General features: G+C 44.3%; 1 protein-coding gene across 1 annotated transcript; it reads right to left on the bottom strand.

Moving 5' to 3' along the window:
• Window positions 1–1,472: 1,472 nt before the first annotated feature.
• Window positions 1,473–23,650, bottom strand: LOC106584734 (aquaporin-9). The gene is made up of 6 exons (XM_014170268.3): window positions 23,462–23,650; window positions 22,356–22,482; window positions 20,539–20,676; window positions 17,659–17,777; window positions 7,696–7,913; window positions 1,473–1,790 (listed from the first exon to the last, which is right to left on the bottom strand). The coding sequence occupies exons 1-6, from the start codon at window positions 23,561–23,563 to the stop codon at window positions 1,580–1,582; spliced, it is 915 nt and encodes a 304-aa protein (XP_014025743.1). The 5' UTR covers window positions 23,564–23,650; the 3' UTR covers window positions 1,473–1,579.
• Between the last annotated feature and the right edge of the window lie 2,304 nt (window positions 23,651–25,954).

A 25,954-nucleotide genomic window follows, 5' to 3' on the forward strand; every position in this document is an offset into this window, starting at 1 on the left:
GCCTTTTTTGTAAAGGTGAGTAACTCGTGTCCTCTGGAAGAACACTAGAGCCTGGTCCAGCCTGTGTAGGGCCTTGTACACCAGGCCCATGTTGAAATAGAGGTCTCCATTGGATCATGTTGGTTTATTCTGTCACATTACAGAACAGGAGCCTTTGAGTCTGTCTGGTTATAAGTGAATGGCCAAAAGTGATGGCATTATGCAACAGGTTTTCTACCAACAAACTTTATCAGTGTGTGTTTTGCGCCAAGCCTGGTTCTATCTATTTAACTCCTATGGTTGTTGTCATGTAAATGCCCAAAGGAGTTGTCAAGACAACACAAACAGATCTGGGACAAGGCTATTTCGCTCCTCGGTGCCATGATAACAAGTTTTACTTAAAAAATACAAGACACCATTTTTTAATTTTTTTTTATTATGCATCCAAGTAATAATATTTGTTTACACAAACAGGAATACATTTGTCACATTGAAATAGTTTGGATACTATTTCCATGACAACAATACAAAATCAAAAACAGAAAAAGCACACCAATAAACCAACATAATAATTGAATATTACACAATGGCAACAAAACTTTTAACTGCCATACATGAAATTCATGAATTGTAACAGAAGTTGTTGTTATATTTGTTATTTCTCAGGGTTTCCTTAGATACGCACGTGGTCTCTTTCAATGCACAGAGTATGAAGTGTATGGTCAAAATTGCAATCTAAAGCCTACTTTAAAGCTATACCTTCTGCAATTACAACGCAGACATTACTACAACAACAAAAATTACATCAAATGGGGCTGGGTTAATTGTCTGCATGAACCTCATTTACATAAAACTGACAGAGGTGTAGTCCAAATGGAATCTCATTTACATAAAAATGACAGAGGTGTAGTCCAAATGGAATCTCATTTACATAACAATGACAGATGTGTAGTCCAAATGGAATCTCATTTACATAAAAATGACAGATGTGTAGTCCAAATGGAATCTCATTTACATAAAAATGACAGAGGTGTAGTCCAAATGGAATCGTAAGAGGTGAAATATTATATATACATAATATTACTTTTCCAGTGTTGCGGATTGCTACATTTAAGCACATCATTATGAACTAACCATTCTGTATCTTTACCTATTAAAAGAGTAACAATAGCCTGTTCTACAGGGTTTCTCCATGTAGACTGACTATTGGAGCGCCCATCAGCAGCGGGCTAAAGGCCTTGTACTGTGATCAGTCGCTCATACGTAGCACACCAGTCTGGTTACTAAAGGCTATGACATGTAATAACAGGCTATAAACCGTACTCTGATCATTCACACATACGTAGCACACCGGTCTGGTTACTAAAGGCTATGACATGTAATAACAGGCTATAACTCTTCTACTCCCTCTACCACAGGGTTTCACCATAGCACACTGAGAGAGCAAGCCGGGTGTGTGTGTGTGTGTGTGTGTGTGTGTGTGTGTGATTTGGCTCCCAACATGACATTCCTCTCCTGATTAACTTTACAGTAACACTGATCTGAACCAGACAGATATTTTCTTTTAAAGTCCTTGACAAGTGAATGAATCTCTCTGACTCTAACTCATGGTAATCATCTCATATTTGTCCTTAAGACTGCTGTCCTCCTCCAGATCTTCTTCCTCCTCTTCGTCCTCCTCCTCTTCCTCCTCGTGGGGTTTCTCAGGCTGTTTGTGATGCATCTCGATGAACAGGAAGTAGACCAGGGCCCCGACCACACCCCCTATCATCGGCCCCGCCACCGGGACCCACCACCAGTAGTCTGACGTGCTGTGTATAGGTAGGCACACACACACATACACACACATTACAAGAACACATAACACATGCAATAGATGAAGGTATAAGAACAGATTATCCAGCTGTCCTTCTGGATAATGCTGTGATGCGTCTAGCCACACTTATAAATATGTTCTTAAGCCTTGTACAGTGCATTCGGAAAGTATTCAGACCCCTTGACTTTTTCCACATTTTGTTACGTTACAGCCTTATTCTAAAATTGATTAAATTGTTTTTTCCCCCTCATCAATCTACACACAACACCCCATAGTGACAAAGCAAAACTTTTTTTTTAATGTTTGCAAATGTATTCAAAATGAAAAACGGAAATATGACATTTACATAAGTAGATTGAAGCACCTTTGGCAGCGATTACAGCTTCTTGGGTATGACGCTATGAGCTTGGCACACCTGTATTTGGGGAGTTTCTCCCATTCTTCTCTGCAAATCCTCTGAAGCTCTGTCAGGTTGGATGGGGAGCATCACTTCACAGCTATTTCCAGGTCTCTCCAGAGATATCCGATTGTGTTCAAGTCCGGGCTTTCGCTGGGCCACTCGAGGACATTCAGAGACTTGTCCCGAAGCCACTCTTGCATTGTCTTGGCTGTGTGCTTAGGGTCATTGTCCTGTTGGAAGGTGAACCTTCGCCCCAGTCTGAGGTCCTGAGCGCTCTGGAGCAGGTTTCATCAAGGATCTCTCTGTACTTTGCTCTGTTCTTCTTTCCCTCGATCCTGACTAGTCTCCCAGTCCCTGCCACTGAAAAACATCCCCAGACCATGGTGCTTGCCTACGGAGCTGTGAGGGGAACGGCACCTCCGTACCTTCAGGCTCTGATCAGGCCCTACACCCAAACAAGGGCACTCCGTTCATCCACCTCTGGCCTGCTCGCCTCCCTACCTCTGAGGAAGCACAGTTCCCGCTCAGCCCAGTCAAAACTGTTCGCTGCTCTGGCACCCCAATGGTGGAACAAGCTCCCTCACGACGCCAGGACAGCGGAGTCAATCACCACCTTCCGGAGACACCTGAAACCCCACCTCTTCAAGGAATACCTGGGATAGGATAAAGTAATCCTTCTAACCCCCCCCTTAAAAGATTTAGATGCACTATTGTAAAGTGGTTGTTCCACTGGATATTATAAGGTGAATGCACCAATTTGTAAGTCGCTCTGGATAAGAGCGTCTGCTAAATGACTTAAATGTTAAATGTTAAAATGTTAAATGCTGCCACCACCATGCTTCACCGTAGGGATGGTGCCAGGTTTCCTCCAGACGTGACACTTGGCATTCAGACCAAAGTGTTCAATCTTGGTTTCATCATACCAAAGAATCTTGTTTCTCATGGTCTGAGAGTCCATTAGGTGCCTTTGGCAAACTCCAAACGGGCTGTCATGTGCCTTTTTACTGAGGAGTGACTTCCATCTGGCTACTCTACCATAAAGGCCTTATTGGTGGAGTGCTGCAGAGATGGTTGTTTTTCTGGAAGGTTCTCCCATCTCCACAGAGGAACTCTGGAAAGTATTGTAGGTAATACTCGGTAGGGTCTGTAGAATGGACAGTTGAAGTCGGAAGTTTACATACACCTCAGCCAAATACATCTAAAATCAGTTTTTCACAATTCCTGAATGTGAAATGTCAGAATAATAGTTGAGAGAAGGATTTATTTCAGCTTTTATTTCTTTCATCACATTCCCAGTGGGTCAGAAGTTTACATACACTCAATTAGTATTTGGTAGCATTGCCTTTAAATTGTTTAACTTGGGTCAAACGTTTCGGGTAGCCTTCCACAAGCTTCCCACAATAAGTTGGGTGAATTTTGGCCCATTCCTCCTGACAGAGCTGGTGTAACTGAGTCAGGTTTGTAGGCCTCCTTGCTCGCACACGCTTTTTCAGTTTGCCCACAAATTTTCTATAGGATTGAGGTCAGGGCTTTGTGATGGCCACTCCAATACCTTAACTTTGTTGTCCTTAAGCCATTTTGCCACAACTTTGGAAGTATGCTTGGGGTCATTGTCCATTTGGAAGACCCATTTGCGACCAAGCTCTAACTTCCTGACTGATGTCTTGAGATGTTGCTTCAATATATCCACATAATTTTCCTCCCTCATGATGCTATCTATTTTGTGAAGTGCACCAGTCCCTCCTGCAGCAAAGCACCCCCACAACATGATGCTGCCACCCCCGTTCTTCACGGTTGGGATGGTGGTCTTCGGCTTGCAAGCCTCCCCCTTTTTCCTCCAAACATAACGATGGTCATTATGGCCAAGCAGTTCTATTTTTGTTTCATCAGACCAGAGGACATTTCTCCAAAAAGTATAATCTTTGTCCCCATGTGCAGTTGCAAACCATAGTCTGGCTTTTTTATGGCGGTTTTGGAGCAGTGGCTTCTTCCTTACTGAGGGGCTTTTCACGTTATGTCGATATAGGACTCGTTTTACTGTGGATATAGATACTTTTGTACATGTTTCCTCCAGCATCTTCACAAGGTCCTTTGCTGTTCTGGGATTGATTTGCAGTTTCGCACCAATGTACATTCATCTCCAGGAGACAGAACGCGTCTCCTTCCTGAGCGGTATGACGGCTGCGTGGTCCCATGGTGTTTATACTTGCGTACTATTGTTTGTACAGATGAACGTGGTACCTTCAGGCATTTGGAAATTGCTCCCAAGGATGAACCAGACTTGTGGAAGTCTACAATTTTTTTCTGAGGTCTTGGCTGATTTCTTTTGATTTTCCCATGATGTCAAGCAAAGAGGCACTGAGTTTGAAGGTAGGCCTTGAAATTCATCCACAGGTACACCTCCAATTGACTCAAATGATGTCAATTAGCCTATCAGAAGCTTCTAAAGCCATGACATAATTTTCTGGAATTTTCCAAGCTGTTTAAAGGCACAGTCAACTTAGTGTATGTAAACTTCTGACCCACTGGAATTGTGAGACAGTGAATTATAAGTGAAATAATCTGTCTGTAAACAAATGTTGGAAAAATGACATGAGTAGATGTCCTAACCGACTTGCCAAACTATAGTTTGTTAACAAGAAATGTGTGGAGTGGTTGAAAAACGAGTTTTAATGACTCCAACATAAGTGTATGTAAACTTCTGACTACAACTGTATATACTTCAAAATGTATCAATTGACCAATTTGGCATATTTGGGCAAACTCCTGGCAGGCTTGATACAAAATATTGTGTAGTGATGTAATTATTCACTGGATCAATCTGAAACTTTGCACACACAATGCTGCCATCTGTTGGCCAAAATCGAAATTACACGTAGACTCCAATCTGAATGTATGACCTTTCTCTTGCATTTCAAAGATGATGAAAAAAAGATATAGATATATAAAAACTCATGTTTTTTTGTTTGTATTATCTTTTACCAGATCTAATGTGTTATATTCTCCTATATTAATTTCACATTTCCACAAACTTCAAAGTGTTTCCTTTCAAATAGTACCAAGAATATACATAAATGTATCCTTATTTCAGGTCCTGAGCTACAGACAGTTAGATTTGGGTATGTCGTTTTAGGCGGAAATTGAAAAAAAGGGTCCGATCCTTAATTTAAGAATGATGGAGGCCACTGTGTTGTTAGGGACCTTCAATGTTGCAGAAATGTTTTGGTACCCTTCCCCAGATTTGTGCCTCGACACAATCCTGTCTTGGAGCTCTATGGAAAATTCCTTTGACCTCATGGCTTGGTGTTTGCTCTGACATGCACTGTCAACTGTGAGACCTTATATAGACAGGTGTGTGTCTTTCCAAATCATGTCCAATCAATTGAATTTACCACAGGTGGACTCCAATCAAGTTGTAGAAATATCTCAAGGGTGATCAATGACAACAGGATGCACCAGAGCTAAATTTCGAGTCTCATAGCAACGGGTGTGAATACTTATGTAAATAAGGCATTTGTTTATTTTTAATACATTTGCAAACATTTCTAAAAACCTGTTTTCACTTCGTCATTATAGGGTATTGTGTGGAGATTGATGGTAAAAAAAATGCTTTAGTGTAATAAAATGTGGAAAAAGTCAAAGGGTCTGAATACTTTCCGAATGCACTATAAGTGCGGCTAGATGCGGCCGTCACAGAATTATCCAGACTTTCCGAATGCACTATAAGTGCGGCTAGATGCGGCCGTCACAGAATTATCCAATAGGACAACTGTTTATTTTTTACAGCACCATTATAATTTAAATCTCAGTCTACTTTCCAAGCTCCAAAGCTTTGAAAGTTCAATTCAATAGTAGGCAGGCAGTAACCCAACGGGGTAGCACAGAGCATGACAACAGATAATTAGCTAACATTGACTGCATGTGATGTGAGGTGTTGTGATGTGTTGCTGTGCATGTGAGGTTATATAACACCAATCAACACAGGGTTGTTTTTTCACCTATCAATACCAGACAATCAAAGGATGATTTGATTAAAACGGTCAACTAATAATCAAGCTAGTTTTGGAATAGATCCAGTAAATGGAACTAGAAGTTTGTGAAACAGTCTTTGATCGACATGAGTTACCCTGAACCCTTCTATATGAGTTACCTGAACCCTTCTATATGAGTTACCTGAACCCTTCTATATGAGTTACCTGAACCCTTCTATATGAGTTACCTGAACCCTTCTATATGAGTTACCTGAACCCTTCTATATGAGTTACCTGAACCCTTCTATATGAGTTACCTGAAGACTTCTATATGAGTTACCTGAAGACTTCTATATGAGTTACCTGAACCCTTCTATATGAGTTACCTGAAGACTTCTATATGAGTTACCTGAACCCTTCTATATGAGTTACCTGAACCCTTCTATATGAGTTACCTGAACCCTTCTATATGAGTTACCTGAACCCTTCTATATGAGTTACCTGAAGACTTCTATATGAGTTACCTGAACCCTTCTATATGAGTTACCTGAAGACTTCTATATGAGTTACCTGAACCCTTCTATATGAGTTACCTGAACCCTTCTATATGAGTTACCTGAACCCTTCTATATGAGTTACCTGAACCCTTCTATATGAGTTACCTGAACCCTTCTATATGAGTTACCTGAAGCCTTCTATATGAGTCCTGACCCCTGAGACCGGCTTCTATATGAGTTACCTGAACCCTTCTATATGAGTTACCTGAACCCTTCTATATGAGTTACCTGAACCCTTCTATATGAGTTACCTGAACCCTTCTATATGAGTTACCTGAACCCTTCTATATGAGTTACCTGAAGACTTCTATATGAGTTACCTGAACCCTTCTATATGAGTTACCTGAAGCCTTCTATATGAGTTACCTGAAGACTTCTATATGAGTTACCTGAACCCTTCTATATGAGTTACCTGAACCCTTCTATATGAGTTACCTGAACCCTTCTATATGAGTTACCTGAACCCTTCTATATGAGTTACCTGAAGACTTCTATATGAGTTACCTGAACCCTTCTATATGAGTTACCTGAAGACTTCTATATGAGTTACCTGAAGACTTCTATATGAGTTACCTGAACCCTTCTATATGAGTTACCTGAAGACTTCTATATGAGTTACCTGAACCCTTCTATATGAGTTACCTGAAGACTTCTATATGAGTTACCTGAACCCTTCTATATGAGTTACCTGAACCCTTCTATATGAGTTACCTGAACCCTTCTATATGAGTTACCTGAACCCTTCTATATGAGTTACCTGAACCCTTCTATATGAGTTACCTGAACCCTTCTATATGAGTTACCTGAACCCTTCTATATGAGTTACCTGAACCCTTCTATATGAGTTACCTGAAGCCTCCCCAGTCTGCTACTGCAGTGAAGTGCTGTGGCCCCGGGTGTCTGGCAGGGCTGAGGGGGTACTTACCTCTAATCTTAGCCGCATATATTATACAGTATTATATTATGAGTTACCTGAACACCTCCCAGCCCCAGCCTGCTACAGCAGTAAAGAGCCGTGGCCCCAGGTCCCTGGCAGGGTTGAGGGGGTACCCACAGTTCAGCCCCATGGACACCCCGATAGCCATGATGATCAGGCCGATGCACAGCGGCTCCATGCCCCTAGGGGCGCCGATGTTCTTCCCATCGTTGATGGCCAGGATACACAACACCAGCATGCCTGTTCCCGCTGCCTGGAGAGTACAATCAAAGAATACAGTATGAAGATAGGCAGAATGCCTGTTCACGCTGCCTGGAGAGTACAATCAAATAATACAGTATGAAGATAGGCAGAATGCCTGTTCCCGCTGCCTGGAGAGTACAATCAAAGAATACAGTATGAAGATGGGCAGAATCCCTGTTCACGCTGCCTGGAGAGTACAATCAAAGAATACAGTATGAAGATAGGCAGAATCCCTGTTCACGCTGCCTGGAGAGTACAATCAAAGAATACAGTATGAAGATAGGCAGAATCCCTGTTCACGCTTGTCGGCGATGTCATGGCGATGTTGGCTAGCGAAGTGATCGACGGTTGTCTCACGATGAACTGTGCATGTGAAGGCTGTCAAATTAAAGACACTTCTTCGATATGAAGTTGTTTTTGACTAAAATAAAAACGTATCAGTTTGTCGCTCACGAGGTTGGAGTAATAACATGTTCAACTACTGAAGACATCTTGAATCTTGGTTGTTCCTTTAGATTAAAAAAAATAAAAAACAATTAAGGAAGAGCTTTTCACTTCTCTCATTGACTTTTGGTCTGTTTCGGAAAACGCTCCCGGAAGTCTCTCAATGTTGCGCCTCTGGGTTTAAAATCTCTGTGGTAAGATGATTTCAAAAATAATTTTATTGTTGACAACAGCATTGGGTCAATTACATTTCAGTTCAGTCAATTCAGGAAGGAAATGGACCCTGGTTGATCATTTAAATAAAATTACATTCAGTAACACCTGGTGATATTTTAATTTATTTTAATATTACAGCAGGATACAAAGAAAATAGTTGAAATGTTATTCTTTATATTTGTTGGGAGAACATAATGTTATTCTTCATCCAGACTGCATCACATCCGGCCGTGATTGGGAGTCCCATAGGGTGGCGCACAATTGGCCCAGTGTCGTACAGGTTTGGCCGAGGTAGGCCGTCATTGTAAATAATATTTTTTTTTTTTAACTGACTTGCCTAGTTAAATTTAAAAAAATTAAATATATATTTGTTGGGAGAACGTAATGTTATTCTTTGTATTTTTTGGGACAATGTTATTCTTTATATTTGTTGGGAGAATGTTGGGAAAACATTTCCACTGCATTTCAGCCCTACCACAAAAGGACCAGCTGACATCATGTCAGTGATTCTCTCGTTAACACAGGTGTGAGTGTTGACGAGAACAAGGCTGGAAATCACTCTGTCATGCTGATTGAGTTCGAATAACAGACTGGAAGCTTCAAAAGGAACTCTGGTGCTTGGAATCATTGTTCTTCCTCTATCAACCATGGTTACCTGCAAGGAAACACGTGCCGTCATCATTGCTTTGCATAAAAAGGGCTTCACAGGCAAGGATATTGCTGCTAGTAAGATTGCACCTAAATCAACCATTTATCGGATCATCAAGAACTTCAAGGAGAGCGGTTCAATTGTTGTGAAGAAGGCTTCAGGGCGCCCAAGAAAGTCCAGCAAGCGCCAGGACTGTCTCCTAAAGTTGATTCAGCTGCAGGATCGGGGCACCACCAGTACAGAGGTGTGAGTGCATCTGGACACACAGTGAGGCGAATACTTTTGGAGGATGGCCTGGTGTCAAGAAGGGCAGCAAAGAAGCCACTTCTCTCCAGGAAAAACATCAAGGACAGACTGATATTCTGCAAAAGGTACAGGGATTGGACTGCTGAGGACTGGGGTAAAGTCATTTTCTCTGATGAATCCCCTTTCTGATTGTTTGGGGCATCCGGAACAAAGCTTGTCCAGAGATGTCAAGGTGAGCGCTACCATCAGTCCTGTGTCATGCCAACAGTAAAGCATCCTGAGACCATTCATGTGTGGGGTTGCTTCTCAGCCAAGGGAGTGGACTCACTCACAATTTTGCCTAAGAACACAGCCATGAATAAAGAATGGTACCAACACATCCTCCGAGAGCAACTTCTCCCAACCATCCAGGAACAGTTTGGTGATGAACAATGCCTTTTCCAGCATGATGGAGCACCTTGCCATAAGGCAAAAGTGATAACTAAGTGGCTCGGGGAACAAAACATCGATATTTTGGGTCCATGGCCAGGAAACTCCCCAGACCTTAATCCCATTGAGAACTTGTGGTCAATCCTCAAGAGGCGGGTGGACAAACAAAAACCCACAAATTCTGACAAACTCCAAGCATCGATTATGCAAGAATGGGCTGCCATCAGTCAGAATGTGGCCCAGAAGTTAATTGACAGCATGCCAGGGCGGATTGCAGAGGTCTTGAAAAAGAAGGCTCAACCCTGCAAATATTTACTCTTTGCATCAACTTCATGTAATTCTCAGTAAAAGCCTTTGACACTTATGAAATGCTTGTAATTATACTTCAGTATTCAATAGTAACATCTGACAAAAATATCTAAAGACAATGAAGCAGCGAACTTTGTGAAAATTAATATTTGTGTCATCCTCAAAACTTTTGGCCACGACTGTACACACAACACCTCATAATGACAAAGCAAAAACAGATTTTTAGATATTCTTGCAAATGTATTAAATATAAAAAACTAAAATATCACATTTACATAAGTATTCAGACCCTTTAGTCAGTACTTTGTTGAAACACCTTTGGCAGCGATTACAGCCTCAAGTCTTCTTGGGTGTGAAGCTACAAGCGTGGCACACCTGTATTTGGCGAGTTTCTCCCATTTTTCTCTGCAGATCCTCTCAAGCTCTGTCGGGGGGGGGGGGTCGCTGCAAAGCTATTTTCAGGTCTCTCCCAGAGATGTTCGATCGGGTTCAAGTCCGGGCTCTGGCTGGGCCAATCAAGGACATTCAGAGACTTGTCCCGAAGTCACTCCTTCATTGTCTTGGCTGTGTGCTTAGGGTCATTGTCCTGTTGGAAGGTGAACCTTTGCCCCAGTCTGAGGTCCTGAGCTCTCTGGAGCAGGTTTTCATCAAGGTTCTCTCTGTACTTTGCTCCATTCATCTTTCCCTCAATCCTGACTAGTCTCCCAGTCCCTGCCACTGAAACACATCCCCCCCACTGCATGTTGCTGCCATCACCTTGCTTCCCCGTAGGGATGGTGCCAGGTTTCCTCCAGACGTGAACCTTGGCATTCAGGCCAAAGAGTTCAATCTTGGTTACATCAGATCAGATAATATTGTTTCTCATATTCTGAGAGTCCTTTAGGTGCCTTTTTGGCAAACTCCAAGTGGGCTGTCGTGCCTTTTACTGAGGAGTGGCTTCCGTCTAGCCACTCTTACCATTAAGGCCTGATTGGTGGAGTGCTGCAGAGATGGTTGTCCTTCTGGAAGGTTCTGCCATCTCCATAGAGGAACTCTGGTGCTCTGTCAGAGTGACCAGAGGGTTCTTGGTCACCTCCCTGACCAAGGCCCTTCTCCCCCGATTGCTCAGTTTGGTCGGGCGGCCAGCTCTAGGAAGAGTCTTGGTGGTTACAAACTTACTCCGTTTAAGAATAATGGAGGCCACTGTGATCTTGGGGACCTTAACATTTAAAAAAAATGTTTTTTGAATAAGTCTGTAACGTAACAAAATCTGGAAAAAGTCAAGGGGTCTGAATACTTTCCGATGGCACTGTATAGTATTTTTTGGTCCTAACTATTACAGATCATGGCCTTTTAAACCCACCCCTCAGCTACTCTCAGTCCATCCCACCTATCTCTGTAAAGCTACTCTCAGTCCATCCCACCTATCTCCGTAAAGCTACTCTCAGTCCATCCCACCTATCTCCGTAAAGGTACTCTCAGTCCATCCCACCTATCATCGTAAACCAGACTTATGATCTCCATCTGCAATATATTTTTAAACTGTGCTGTTTTACATAAATTCTGAACCTTTATAATCGCATAATATTTACAGATAGTAAAATATTAATCTTTAATATACAAATGGTGTGTATATTATATTGTTGATTGATTGACTATGGGTTTCCAAATCTCTAAAACAGTGCTATTTGTAGGGTTCGTTTCATGTAAATGTTGTGATTTTTCAGCCGCTCTTAAACCTGTGACCAGAAACAAGCTACATAGGGGCAATACCAAAAGAAGTGATCTAATGATTCTGTCTCTTTGCAGCAAAATCTGCAAAGCTGGGATAAATAAATACAATTCAAATAAATGGTTGCATGCCCCATATACAGGACATAACATTCTGTAGGTGGCAAGAATTGTATATTATCATTTAAATTGAGTGTTGCTTTGTGTATCAGTTCATAAACGATGTACCATGAAAACGGAACATCGGAAATCTCTTCCCACCTATTTTGCAACCTGTATGGCGCCGCTGTCAACATTTTGGTTCTCAAATGAAACTGGTATACAGTGACTTCAGAAAGTATTCATACCCCTTGACTTATTCCACATTTTGTTGTGTTAGCCTGAATTCAAAATTGATTAAAAAATAAAATGTCCACCCATCTACACACAATACCCAATCCCATAATGATAAAGTGAAAACATGTTTTTAGAAATGTTTTAAAATTTATTGAAAATGAAATACAGAAATATCTAATTTACATAAGTATTTACACCCCTGGGTCAGCACATGTTTGAATCATCTTTGCACACGTGGATTGTACAATATTTAAACATTAAACAATTCTTCAAGCTCTATCAAGTTAGTTGTTGATCATTGCTAGACAGCCATTTCCAAGTCTTACCATAGATTTTCAAGCCGATTAAAGTCAAAACTGTAACTAGGCCACCCAGGAGCATTCAATATCGTATTGGTAACCAACTTTGGCCTTGTGTTTTAGGTTATTGTCCTGCTGAAAGTTGAATTTGTCTCCCAGTTTATGTTGGAAAGCAGACAGAGCTAGGTTTTCCTCTAAGATTTTGCCTGTGCTTAGCTCTATTCCGTTTATTTTTATCCTAAAAAAACTCCCTAGCCCTTGACGATGACAAGCATACCCATAACATGATGCAGCCACCACTCTGCTTAAAAATATGAAGAGTGGTACTCAGTGATGTGTTGTGTTGGATTTGCCCCAAACATAACACTTTGTATTCAGGACATAAAGTTAATTTCTTTGCCATATTCTTTGCAGTATTACTTTAGTGCCTCGTTGCAAACAGGATGCATGTTTTGGAATATTTGTATTCTGTACAGGCTTCCTTCATTTAACTCTGTCATTTAGGTTAGTATTGTGGAGTAACTACAAAGGTGTTGATTCATCCTCAGTTTTCTCCTATCACAGCCATTCGTACTAATCTACTGGATAACCAGTTCTTATAAACATTTGTATGACTGAAGCTTTTAGTGGGAAACTCATTTTCATTATATAAACAAGCATGTTTAATTTAGTCTGGTTGGCATTCCAAATCAAGTTAAATATTTCTTGCTCATATAATTTCAAAAAAGAACCATAAGGAAACTATGATGTGACTGAAGAGTTAATCAGTGTGATATAAATACAGGTATTTTCCCTCTCCATGGTTGCAAGATCTTGTTTATTTTTTTGCTAAATTTCTATTTAAATTTGTTGTAGTGAGTTAATTGATATATTTCGGGATATGAATGCCAAGTATGTCTTCTTCACCGGCAGACCATTTTATTGATAAACTACAGGCCGCTGTAAAAGTTGTGTATTTTAATGATGCAATAAGTAATATGGTACATTTATCATAATTAGGTTTTAGTCCAGAGAGGTTAGAGAAATATTCCAGATTCTCAATGAGATTGTGCATCCAGTGCAGGGATCCAAATTCCAGATTTAAGAGAGAACTTGAGTCACTGGCATAGATTGACACTTTTGTTTTTAAGCCCTGGATTTTTAACCCCTTGATATTATTGTTGGTTCTGATACCTAACATTTTGATGGCCAGAGCCAATAGATACTGAGACAATGTACAACCTTGTTTTTGTCCTTTTGACAGTTCAATACTTTCTGAGATGTAGCCATTATTTACTATTTTACACCTCAAGTTACTATACATAACTTTAACTCATTGTATAAGAGATTCTCCAAAATAAATAATATATCAATTCTAGTTGTACTTTATCAGCGGCCTTTTCAAAGTCAGCTATGAAAACCAGGCCTGATTTCCCAGATGTTTCATAGTGTTCTATTGTTTCCAGTACTTGTCTTATATTATCTCCAATGTATCGTCCATGTAAACAACCTGTCTGATCAGGATGAATAATAACAATACCTATTTAATTCTATGCGCCCTGCATTTTGCAAAAATGTTGGAGGCCCCTTACACAACACTGAAGTGTAAGGGGCCTCCAATTTTTTTAAATGGAGTGGATCTTTATATTTCTGTGATCACTGTGATCCTATTTCAGTAATAATGATATCAGACCTTCTTGTTGAGTGTCTGATAATCTACCATTTTATATGAGTGGTTAAAACACGCTAATAGTGGATCTTTGAGTACATCAAGAAAAGTTTGATATAACTTGAGCCCTGGAGTTTTTCCCAGACTGTTCCTCCTCTGTAATCTGGCCTTCATATGAGTCTTTCTGTATAGCTGTTAATTTCACATTATTAATAGGGTAAAAAAGTCATTATAGGTAACATCCTTCAGTGGTGATGTTATTCTTTATATTTGTTGGGAGAAAGTAATGTTATTCTTTATATTTGTTGGGAGAATGTAATATTATTCTTTATATTTGTTGGGAGAAAGTAATGTCTAAGACAGGATGCAACACCACCGTGATTGTTACTGTGTTGTGTCTGTGTTGATGTTAAAGTGTTAAGTAGGTAAGTGTGAACATCAGAACAAGGGTCATTGGCCCCAAAACCCAGCTAACGAGGGGATGTGATGTGTAGGAAAGTGGGACAATCAATTTGCATTAGCAACATGTCCCAGAGAACTGTGGATGTAAAGGTTTAATGGCCTAACTCTGACAAAACATTGTGTAACTAGAGCAGACTGGAGTACCAGAGGGGTCGACTCTCTCCTCTCAACCCCTTGATTTTGTCTCGCCTGGTTTGCCTAGGTGGTGTTCATTAAGGCACGCAACGGACATTTTTGGCAACAAAAAACTAAAATGTGTAGGTAGTAGGTAGGTAGTCACTCAGAGAATTTTCATCTGTGTGGTGCCTAATGAACATGATGCTGGTCTCTCCCCCTGGTCTCCCTCCCCGGTCTCTCTCTCCCCCCTGGTCTCTCTCTCCCCCCGGTCTCTCTCTCCCCCCGGTCTCTCTCTCCCCCCCCCCCCGGTCTCTCTCTCTCCCCCCTGGTCTCCCTCCCCGGTCTCTCTCTCCCCCCTGGTCTCTCTCTCCCCCCGGTCTCTCACTCTCCCCCTGGTCTCCCCCTCTCCCTGGTCTCTCTCTCTCAACTCTGGTCGCTCTCTCCCCCCTGGTCTCTCTCTCTCCCCGGGTCTCTCTCTCCCCCCTGGTCTCTCTCTCCCCCCTGTCTCTCTCTCTCCCCCCTGGTCTCCCTCTCCCCTGGTCTCTCTCTCTCCCCCCGGTCTCTCTCTCTCCCCCCTGGTCTCTCTCTCTCCCCCCGGTCTCTCTCTCTCCCCCCTGGTCTCTAACTCCCCCCTGGTCTCTCTCTCCCCCCGGTCTCTCTCTCTCCCCCCGGTCTCTCTCTCTCCCCCCTGGTCTCTCTCTCTCTCCCCTGGTCTCTCTCTCTCCCCTGGTCTCTCTCTCTCTCCCCTGGTCTCTCTCTCCCCCCTGGTATCCCTCTCCCCTGGTATCTCTCTCCCCCCTGGTCTCTCTCTCCCCTGGTCTCTCTCTCTCCCCTGGTCTCTCTCTCTCCCCTGGTCTCTCTCTCCCCCCTGGTCTCCCTCTCCCCTGGTCTCTCTCTCCCCCCTGGTCTCTCTCTCCCCCCTGGTCTCTCTCTCCCCCCGGTCTCTCTCTCTCCCCCCGGTCTCTCTCTCTCCCCCCTGGTCTCTCTCTCCCCTGGTCTCTCTCTCCCCCCGGTCTCTCTCTCTCCCCCGGTCTCTCTCTCTCCCCAGGTCTCTCTCTCCCCCCGGTCTCTCTCTCTCCCCCCGGTCTCTCTCTCTCCCCCCGGTCTCTCTCTCTCCCCCCTGGTCTCTCTCTCCCCCCTGGTCTCTCTCTCCCCTGGTCTCTCTCTCTCCCCTGGTCTCTCTCTCCCCCCTGGTCTCCCTCTCCCCTGGTCTCTCTCTCCCCCCAGTCTCTCTCTCTCCCCCGGTCTCTCTCTCTCCCCCGGTCTCTCTCTCCCCCCGGTCTCTCTCTCTCCCCCCTGGTCTCCCTCCCCGGTCTCTCTCTCCCCCCGGTCTCTCTCTCCCCCCTGGTCTCTCTCTCCCCCCGGTCTCTCTCTCTCCCCCTGGTCTCCCCCTCTCCCTGGTCTCTCTCTCCCCCCTGGTCTCTCTCTCCCCCCTGGTCTCTCTCTCTCCCCTGGTCTCTCTCTCCCCCTGGTCTCTCTCTCCCCCCCCTGGTCTCCCTCTCCCCTGGTCTCTCTCTCTCCCCCCGGTCTCTCTCTCTCCCCCCTGGTCTCTCTCTCCCCCCTGGTCTCTCTCTCCCCCCGGTCTCTCTCCCTCCCCCCGGTCTCTCGCTCTCCCCCCTGGTCTCTCTCTCCCCCCCTGGTCTCTCTCTCTCCCCCGGTCTCTCTCTCTCCCCTGGTCTCTCTCTCTCCCCCCGGTCTCTCTCTCTCCCCCTGGTCTCCCTCTCTCCCCTGGTCTCTCTACCCCCTGGTCTCCCCCCCCCAGCCCCCCTGGTTCCCCCCCCCCCCCGTCTCTCTCTACCCTGGTCTCTCTCTCTCCCCCCTGGTCTCCCTCTCTCCCCTGGTCTCTCTACCCCCTGGTCCCCCCCCCCGTCTCTCTCTCCCCTGGTCTCCCTCTCTCCCCTGGTCTCTCTACCCCCTGGTCTCCCCCCCCCCAGCCCCCCTGGACTCCCCCTCTCCCTGGTCTCTCTCTCCCCCCTGGTCTCTCTCTCCCCCCTGGTCTCTCTCTCCCCCCGGTCTCTCTCTCTCCCCCTGGTCTCCCCCTCTCCCTGGTCTCTCTCTCCCCCCTGGTCTCTCTCTCTCCCCTGGTCTCTCTCTCCCCCTGGTCTCTCTCTCCCCCCTGTCTCTCTCTCTCCCCCCTGGTCTCTCTCTCTCCCCTGGTCTCTCTCTCCCCCTGGTCTCTCTCTCCCCCCTGTCTCTCTCTCTCCCCCCTGGTCTCCCTCTCCCCCCGGTCTCTCTCTCCCCCCGGTCTCTCTCTCTCCCCCCTGGTCTCTCTCTCTCCCCCCGGTCTCTCTCTCTCCCCCCTGGTCTCTCTCTCCCCCCTGGTCTCTCTCTCCCCCCGGTCTCTCTCCCTCCCCCCGGTCTCTCTCTCTCCCCCTGGTCTCTCTCTCCCCCCTGGTCTCTCTCTCCCCTGGTCTCTCTCTCTCCCCTGGTCTCTCTCTCTCTCCCCTGGTCTCTCTCTCCCCCCTGGTCTCCCTCTCCCCTGGTCTCTCTCTCCCCCCAGTCTCTCTCTCTCCCCCCGGTCTCTCTCTCTCCCCCGGTCTCTCTCTCCCCCCGGTCTCTCTCTCTCCCCCCGGTCTCTCTCTCTCCCCCTGGTCTCCCTCTCTCCCCTGGTCTCCCCCCCCCCAGCCCCCCTGGTCCCGTCCCTCCCGTCCCCCCCCCCCCCCCCGTCTCTCTCTACCCTGGTCTCTCTCTCTCCCCCCTGGTCTCCCTCTCTCCCCTGGTCTCTCTACCCCCTGGTCCCCCCCCCCCCCCGTCTCTCTCTACCCTGGTCTCATTCCCCCAGGTCTCTCTCATCGTGACCCTTGACCTTGTCTCACTTGATCTATGAGGCCATCTACAATGGTCAGAGACCTGGCACAGTAGGATGCAACATACACACACACACTCTTACCTGGTCTATGAGGCCTCCGAGGATGGTTAGGGACCTGGCAGGGTAAGAGGCAAAGATGTGACCGGTGGCGTTAATACCAGTCACTGATAAAATCCCATTGGTGAAGTCCATGAACGCATCTACATGGGTGACAATGTCACAGTTAGAAAATCAAACTTAGCCATTCAGAAGATGAAAGGATAACACCACATATTGATAAGACGATGGACGTTTGCTTCAAAAATCAATCTTCTATTGCACCTTGGTTAGAAAGCGGGATAGTGACAGCTTCTTTACTTCCAGAGCACATGACAACAGTTCATAACAGCAGTTCATAACAGCAGTTAATAACATCTGTTGTTCATAACAAACATGTAAAATATGTTTGTTTGGCAGGAAATATGAGTTAAACCAGTTGACCTGATTTGTTCCAATACGCCCCAAGCCTTTTAAACATGTGCAATCTGTTGGAACAGTTACATGGGCATTTGGTCATCAACAACAGATCACCGTGGTGATAGCAGAATGCAGAAATGTGTTGTTTGTTGTATCACAGTAAGCTTTTATTAAAAAATCACATTTGAGAGCAGCAAAACAGTGAGCAGACATTCTCTTTTTCTACTGTCCAACTCCTGTTATTACTTCCGATGTCCGTAACAGAATGCAGACGTGGCCAGACTACTCACCATAATACAGACGTGGCCAGACTACTCACCATAATACAGACATGGCCAGACTACTCACCATAATACAGACATGGCCAGACTACTCACCATAATACAGACGTGGCCAGACTACTCACCATAATACAGACATGGCCAGACTACTCACCATAATACAGACATGGCCAGACTACTCACCATAATACAGACATGGCCAGACTACTCACCATAATACAGACGTGGCCAGACTACTCACCATAATACAGACATGGCCAGACTACTCACCATAATACAGACATGGCCAGACTACTCACCATAATACAGACATGGCCAGACTACTCACCATAATACAGACATGGCCAGACTACTCACCATAATACAGACATGGCCAGACTACTCACCATAATACAGACATGGCCAGACTACTCACCATAATACAGACATGGCCAGACTACTCACCATAATACAGACATGGCCAGACTACTCACCATAATACAGACATGGCCAGACTACTCACCATAATACAGACATGGCCAGACTACTCACCATAATACAGACATGGCCAGACTACTCACCATAATACAGACATGGCCAGACTACTCACCATAATACAGACATGGCCAGACTACTCACCATAATACAGACATGGCCAGACTACTCACCATAATACAGAATTCAGACATGGCCAGACTACTCACCATAATACAGACATGGCCAGACTACTCACCATAATACAGACATGGCCAGACTACTCACCATAATACAGACATGGCCAGACTACTCACCATAATACAGAATGCAGACATGGCCAGACTACTCACCATAATACAGACATGGCCAGACTACTCACCATAATACAGACATGGCCAGACTACTCACCATAATACAGACGTGGCCAGACTACTCACCATAATACAGACATGGCCAGACTACTCACCATAATACAGACATGGCCAGACTACTCACCATAATACAGAATGCAGACATGGCCAGACTACTCACCATAATGCAGACATGGCCAGACTACTCACCATAATACAGACATGGCCAGACTACTCACCATAATACAGAATGCAGACATGGCCAGACTACTCACCATAACACAGAATGCAGACATGGCCAGACTACTCACCATAACACAGAATGCAGACATGGCCAGACTACTCACCATAATACAGACATGGCCAGACTACTCACCATAATACAGACATGGCCAGACTACTCACCATAATACAGACATGGCCAGACTACTCACCATAATACAGACATGGCCAGACTACTCACCATAATACAGACATGGCCAGACTACTCACCATAATACAGACATGGCCAGACTACTCACCATAATACAGACATGGCCAGACTACTCACCATAATACAGACATGGCCAGACTACTCACCATAATACAGACATGGCCAGACTACTCACCATAATACAGACATGGCCAGACTACTCACCATAATACAGACATGGCCAGACTACTCACCATAATACAGAATTCAGACATGGCCAGACTACTCACCATAATACAGACATGGCCAGACTACTCACCATAATACAGACATGGCCAGACTACTCACCATAATACAGAATGCAGACATGGCCAGACTACTCACCATAATACAGACATGGCCAGACTACTCACCATAATACAGACATGGCCAGACTACTCACCATAATACAGACGTGGCCAGACTACTCACCATAATACAGACATGGCCAGACTACTCACCATAATACAGACATGGCCAGACTACTCACCATAATACAGAATGCAGACATGGCCAGACTACTCACCATAATACAGACATGGCCAGACTACTCACCATAATACAGACATGGCCAGACTACTCACCATAATACAGAATGCAGACATGGCCAGACTACTCACCATAATGCAGACATGGCCAGACTACTCACCATAATGCAGACATGGCCAGACTACTCACCATAATACAGACATGGCCAGACTACTCACCATAATACAGAATGCAGACATGGCCAGACTACTCACCATAACACAGAATGCAGACATGGCCAGACTACTCACCATAACACAGAATGCAGACATGGCCAGACTACTCACCATAATACAGACATGGCCAGACTACTCACCATAATACAGACATGGCCAGACTACTCACCATAATACAGACATGGCCAGACTACTCACCATAATACAGAATGCAGACATGGCCAGACTACTCACCATAATACAGACATGGCCAGACTACTCACCATAATACAGGCCAAACACTGCCGCAGCTCCAGCGAAAGCACCAAGGAACTGAGCGCTGACATAGACAGGGAATTTATAGAACTTGAGTTTTCCCAGGATCACCATGGCCAAGGAGACAGCAGGGTTCACATGGGCTCCTGGGAGAGAAGAGAGAGCCAGGTGATGGCTCTATCTCAATGATTCTTACATATACATTTAAGTCATTTAGCAGACACTCTCATCCAGAGCGAATTACAAATCGGTGCATTCACCTTATGATATCCAGTGGAACAACCACTTTATAATAGTACATCTATATCTTAATTTTTTTTGGCGGGGGGGTAGAAGGATTACTTTATCCTATCTTCCTGTGATTCCTCCCCATCCTATCTCCTTGCCTCCTCAACCATATTGAAGAAGGTCAAAAGGTACTTCCCCCGCAAGATCTTCTTCTCCAATACGTTTTGAGAAGGAAGCGAGGAGAAAGGATGGGTGAAATGACGGAAAAATGAATTGAGAATGAGCCAGTGAAAGAGGAGAGAGGGTTGGAGAAATGACGGAATAATGAATTGAGAATGAGCCAGTGAAAGAGGAGAGAGGATGGGAGAAATGACGGAATAATGAATTGAGAATGAGCCAGTGAAAGAGGAGAGAGGATGGGAGAAATGACGGAATAATGAATTGAGAATGAGCCAGTGAAAGAGGAGAGAGGGTGGGGAGGTTGGAAAGAAAGCCGTCTACACTACTAGATGAAGAGACATATTACAGATATATGCTCTCACTATAACGTAATTCCAGCGGCTGAAATTACTGCTAAGTGACATATATTAAGACCAGCTATACTCCGTGTCTCTCTTCAACATATTTAAACCTGCATGAGCATGATCTTAAACCTGCATGATGTTACTGTTGTTGTTGGTATGCAAACTATCCCATTTTCAATCCCTCTCTGTGAACTATTTGTTGTATTCACAATCAGCCTAGCAGTGTGTTGGAGCCGGTCTCTGTCACAGAGAGGCCACTGCCTAAGATCAATGGAGTTTGTAGGACATTTACTGCCCAAGGTTATGAATGGCCTGGATGGGGCTGGAGCACAACAGGGCTATGGGTGAGAAATCAATCGCTAGTTCAGATGTATTAACTGTGAACACTGGAGCTGGCACGTTCTGCATCGGTCTAGAACGTGAGGTGACAACATGACTGTTGACAGGGTGCAGGGGGGTTATGTTGTCAGATGAACTAAATTACTCTAAAGGATTGTCTTGTGTTACAATGTTATCATCAAACAACTCAAATGTCTTAACGTTTCACTTCAGTAAGCATTGTGTGTGTGTGTGTGTGTGTGTGTGTGTGTGTGTGTGTGTGTGTGTGTGTGTGTGTGTGTGTGTGTGTGTGTGTGTGTGTGTCTGTGTGTGTGTGTCTGTGTGTGTGTATACACAGTAGGTTCCAGGAACTTTTAAAAACGATTGGTTTAATTGAGATGGCATCCCCTCATTGATTGAACTGAATTCCAATATCTAATTTGAAAAGGCATTGATCCCTGCAAACTCCAATTAATAACAAAACACCATTCATTACATAATAGTACTAATGCATTGTGAATCTTTTTCTGTTTTTGTCAGTACCTCAATCAGCCATGTATTGGGTTGGCTGATAATTTCACTGGGAGGTAGATATCTTTGATACAGCTTTACTGCAACATTAAACTCTGGCAAAATGGCAGAGAGAGTTTGTCACATCAACAATGCACCGTTGCTTCATAACAGGCTTTTTTTTAACTATATTTTTAAACGCACTCAATTGTAGTGTGATTATTATAATGTGATATGATAATTACCTGACACTCCTCCGGCCACGTACACTGCCATCATCAGTCCTACAGAGAAGCCTATATGGATGGTGAGAGTCTCCCCCATGGCATTACGACTCAGGACCGTCTGAGCAACAGACCCAACGCCAAACAACTAACACAGGAGATGAAGAGAGGGAGAGGGAAGGGGAGGGAAGAGAGGGAAGAAGAGAGGGAAGAGAGGGAGAGGGAAGAAGAGAGGGAAGAAGAGGGAAGAGAGGGAAGAGAGGGAAGAAGAGAGGGAAGAGAGGGAAGAAGAGAGGGAAGAGAGGGAAGAAGAGAGGGAGAGGGGAGAGGGAAGAAGAGAGGGAAGAGAGGGAGAGGGAAGAAGAGAGGGAAGAGAGGGAGAGGGAAGAAGAGAGGGAAGAGAGGGAGAGGGAAGAAGAGAGGGAAGAAGAGGGAAGAGAGGGAAGAGAGGGAAGAAGAGAGGGAAGAGAGGGAAGAAGAGAGGGAAGAGAGGGAAGAAGAGAGGGAGAGGGGAGAGGGAAGAAGAGTTAGTCCAGGTCTAGCCAAGCAAATAAACATTAATCCCATTCAGTATAATACTATCAGTTACATTTAGTTTGTAAGAATTTGAATTAATTCTGATTACACTTTACTAATTTGTACTAACCCTAATCCTAATTTAATCATAATCATAAACCTAACCCTACTTTAATCATAATCCTAACCCAAATTTTATTCTAACCCTAACCTAATTGGGGTGGCAGGTAGCCTAGTGGTTAGAGTGTTGGGCCAGTAATCCCCAAACTGACCAAATCTGTCGTTCTGCTCCTGAACAAGGCAGTTAACCCACTGGTCCTAGGCTGTCATTGTAAATAAGAATTTGTTCTTAACTGACTTGCCTAGTTAAATTAAAAATAATCCTAATCAAAACCTAATTTGGTTGTAATCCTACCCCTAATTGAATCATAATAATTGAATCATAATCCTACCCTTAATTGAATCATAATCCTAATGTAATCATGTGAAATAACATACATGTATTTTTATGTAATTGCTCAATAAGATAACTCATATTGAGAGGTTACAAATTGCCCTTGTAAGGCAATTTCTCACCAAAACACATTGAATATGAAGCCAGCAGTACTTACAACCAAGATAAAAGTCCCCAGGAACTCAGCCAGGAACTCCTTGAGTATCCCATGTTTCAGAGCATAGCGTTGTCTCATAGTTCTCTTGTGTTTCATCTCCATGTATCACCGTGCCAACGCGCTGTCAAAACTGACAGTTATCCAACAGTCTCACAGTGTCTCTGGAGCATCGCTAGATTCCCACCACCTCCAGACACTCCCCCGTCCTCTACCCCTACCAGACACTCCCCCGTCCTCTACCCCTACCAGACACTCCCCCGTCCTCTACCCCTACCAGACACTCCCCCGTCCTCTACCCCTACTAGTCACTCCCCCGTCCTCTACCCCTACCAGACACTCCCCCGTCCTCTACCCCTACCAGACACTCCCCCGTCCTCTACCCCTACCAGACACTCCCCCGTCCTCTACCCCTACCAGTCACTCCCCCGTCCTCTACCCCTACCAGACACTCCCCCGTCCTCTACCCCTACCAGACACTCCCCCGTCCTCTACCCCTACCAGTCCAGGGGCGAAAATCTAATATCAACTTTGGAGGGGACAATTACATGAAATTTTCTCAAGAGCAATTCCTGAGGGGGACACCAAAAGTAGTGCTGTAACACATAGCCTACATTGTAATATGGTAAATGTATATTGAGGAACCAAAGAAATAAGGTGTTTGCCGTGCTCCTAACTAACGGTACCCAAAACTACACAACTAATCACAACAGCAATACCATTGCCTTTAACACATCTTAGTTCAGTCACCAGTTTAAGCTGAGAGTGGGGGTATCCATGGCATATTCCAATTATGTTCCTATTTTACAAGTCAAAAAATTTGAGAACCTTTCATAATGTTGCCAAACAAAGACTCGACAAACTTACCTGAGACTCCCTGTCTCTGCCAGTCTGTCCCTGCATATCTGTCCCCAACTCTGCTGTCTGTGTGCCATCTGTTGCCTGCTCTGCCTAAAGACATCATTGTGAAACATTTCCATTAGAATTTCATTTCTTTCTTATGAACATTTTATCAACTAGTCTTTGAGATATTAGGCTAATAGGGTTCTTACTTTGCGTTTTGGTGTACTGAAAAATACTCTGATGTCCGTCTTCTTTATTTTTCTGCCATTTTTCTACCTGGCTGGCTGGCTACACACACATACAGTGTGTAGGTTATTTACAGTAGGAGATGGGCTTCTATCATCTTATCTTCAATCATTCTATTTGGGCTTCGATCTAAAAGGTAGCTAGCAAATGTGAAACGGATTGCAGTGACAAGAGTTGACAGCTGTATGAGTTCACCATTTACACAACATATGCTGCAACCTTTTGTAATTTTAATAGTTTGTTTCATATTGGCTGGCTTCCAATAATAGCTGAATTTGCAAAGCTAGCGAGCACCAATTCCGTTTCAGTGGTGTTTGCTATAATCTTTGCGACCCGGGTTAAATAAAGGTGAAATAAAATAAATAGATAAAAGTTCCCTTGCGACAATTTAGCTTTTGCAACGAGACCATTATATATCAAACTATTGTGAGGCAAAGGGTGGGGGGGGGGTCGCAATCTTTTGAAACTTAAAAACGCGCTATTAAGTGTCTATAATCAGCACAATTGCTTTCATTGCGTATTATTAATATTATTTAAATTACATAGTTATGTTTACAGTGATATATTGGGGGGGACAAATCATATTTTTCCCAGGATGGGGGGGGTCGTGTCCCCCCCGGGATTTCCGCCCCTGTTTCTTTGTATTCTGGTGCCACTGCACAAGCATGTTAGATAGCTCTGGTCTGTCTAACTCTCAAACTCAAGGCAACATTATGTGTAATGTAATGGAACTGAGAGTCATGACCAAGGGCTAGCTCTGGTCCAATGTTAGGTAGCTCTGGTCCAACGTTAGGTAGCTCTGGTCCAACGTTAGGTAGCTCTGGTCCAACGTTAGGTAGCTCTGGTCCAATGTCAGGTAGCTCTGGTCCAATGTTAGGTAGCTCTGGTCCAATGTTAGGTAGCTCTGGTCCAACGTTAGGTAGCTCTGGTCCAACGTTAGGTTAGGTAGCTCTGGTCCAACGTTAGGTAGCTCTTGTCCAACGTTAGGTAGCTCTGGTCCAACGTTAGGAAACTCTGGTCCAATGTTAGGTAGATCTAGTCCAATGTTAGTTAAGCCAACTCTCTGAAGTTCAAAGACATTCAAAGTACATTCATATCCTCCATAGATATAATTCTGTTATATCGGTCATTCGGTGTCAGAAGAGTAGCGTTTTAAGTGTTTTTCACAAAATGTTCTAAATGGCGGGAAATCCATCAGTGTGGACCTTATGGGTCCCTGGGGCAGATTTGAGGAATCTATGTACCAAATTTCGATGACTTTAGGTCAAACGGGATGAGGGTGGTGAGCTTTCAAAGTTAGCATTTTCAGTCCCTTGTTATAGCGCCACCATCTGGTCAATCAGTATAATTGAATGAATTCCAGATCTCTATGGCAAGACGCTTCATTCACCAAAGTTTCATCAAAAT

This window comes from Salmo salar, chromosome 23 (assembly GCF_965601325.2).
Source record: "Salmo salar chromosome 23, fSalSal1, whole genome shotgun sequence".
NCBI classification, from domain to species: domain Eukaryota; kingdom Metazoa; phylum Chordata; class Actinopteri; order Salmoniformes; family Salmonidae; genus Salmo; species Salmo salar.

Excerpts from the sequence above, each read along its gene's own strand:
- LOC106584734 (XM_014170268.3), bottom strand. The coding sequence starts at position 23,563 with ATGGAGATGAAACACAAGAGAACTATGAGACAACGCTATGCTCTGAAA. Across the intron at positions 20,677-22,355 it reads CGTGGCCGGAGGAGTGTCAG|GAGCCCATGTGAACCCTGCT; the intron begins GTAATTATCATA and ends CTTCTCTCCCAG. Across the intron at positions 7,914-17,658 it reads TCGGAGGCCTCATAGACCAG|GCAGCGGGAACAGGCATGCT; the intron begins GTAAGAGTGTGT and ends TGTACTCTCCAG.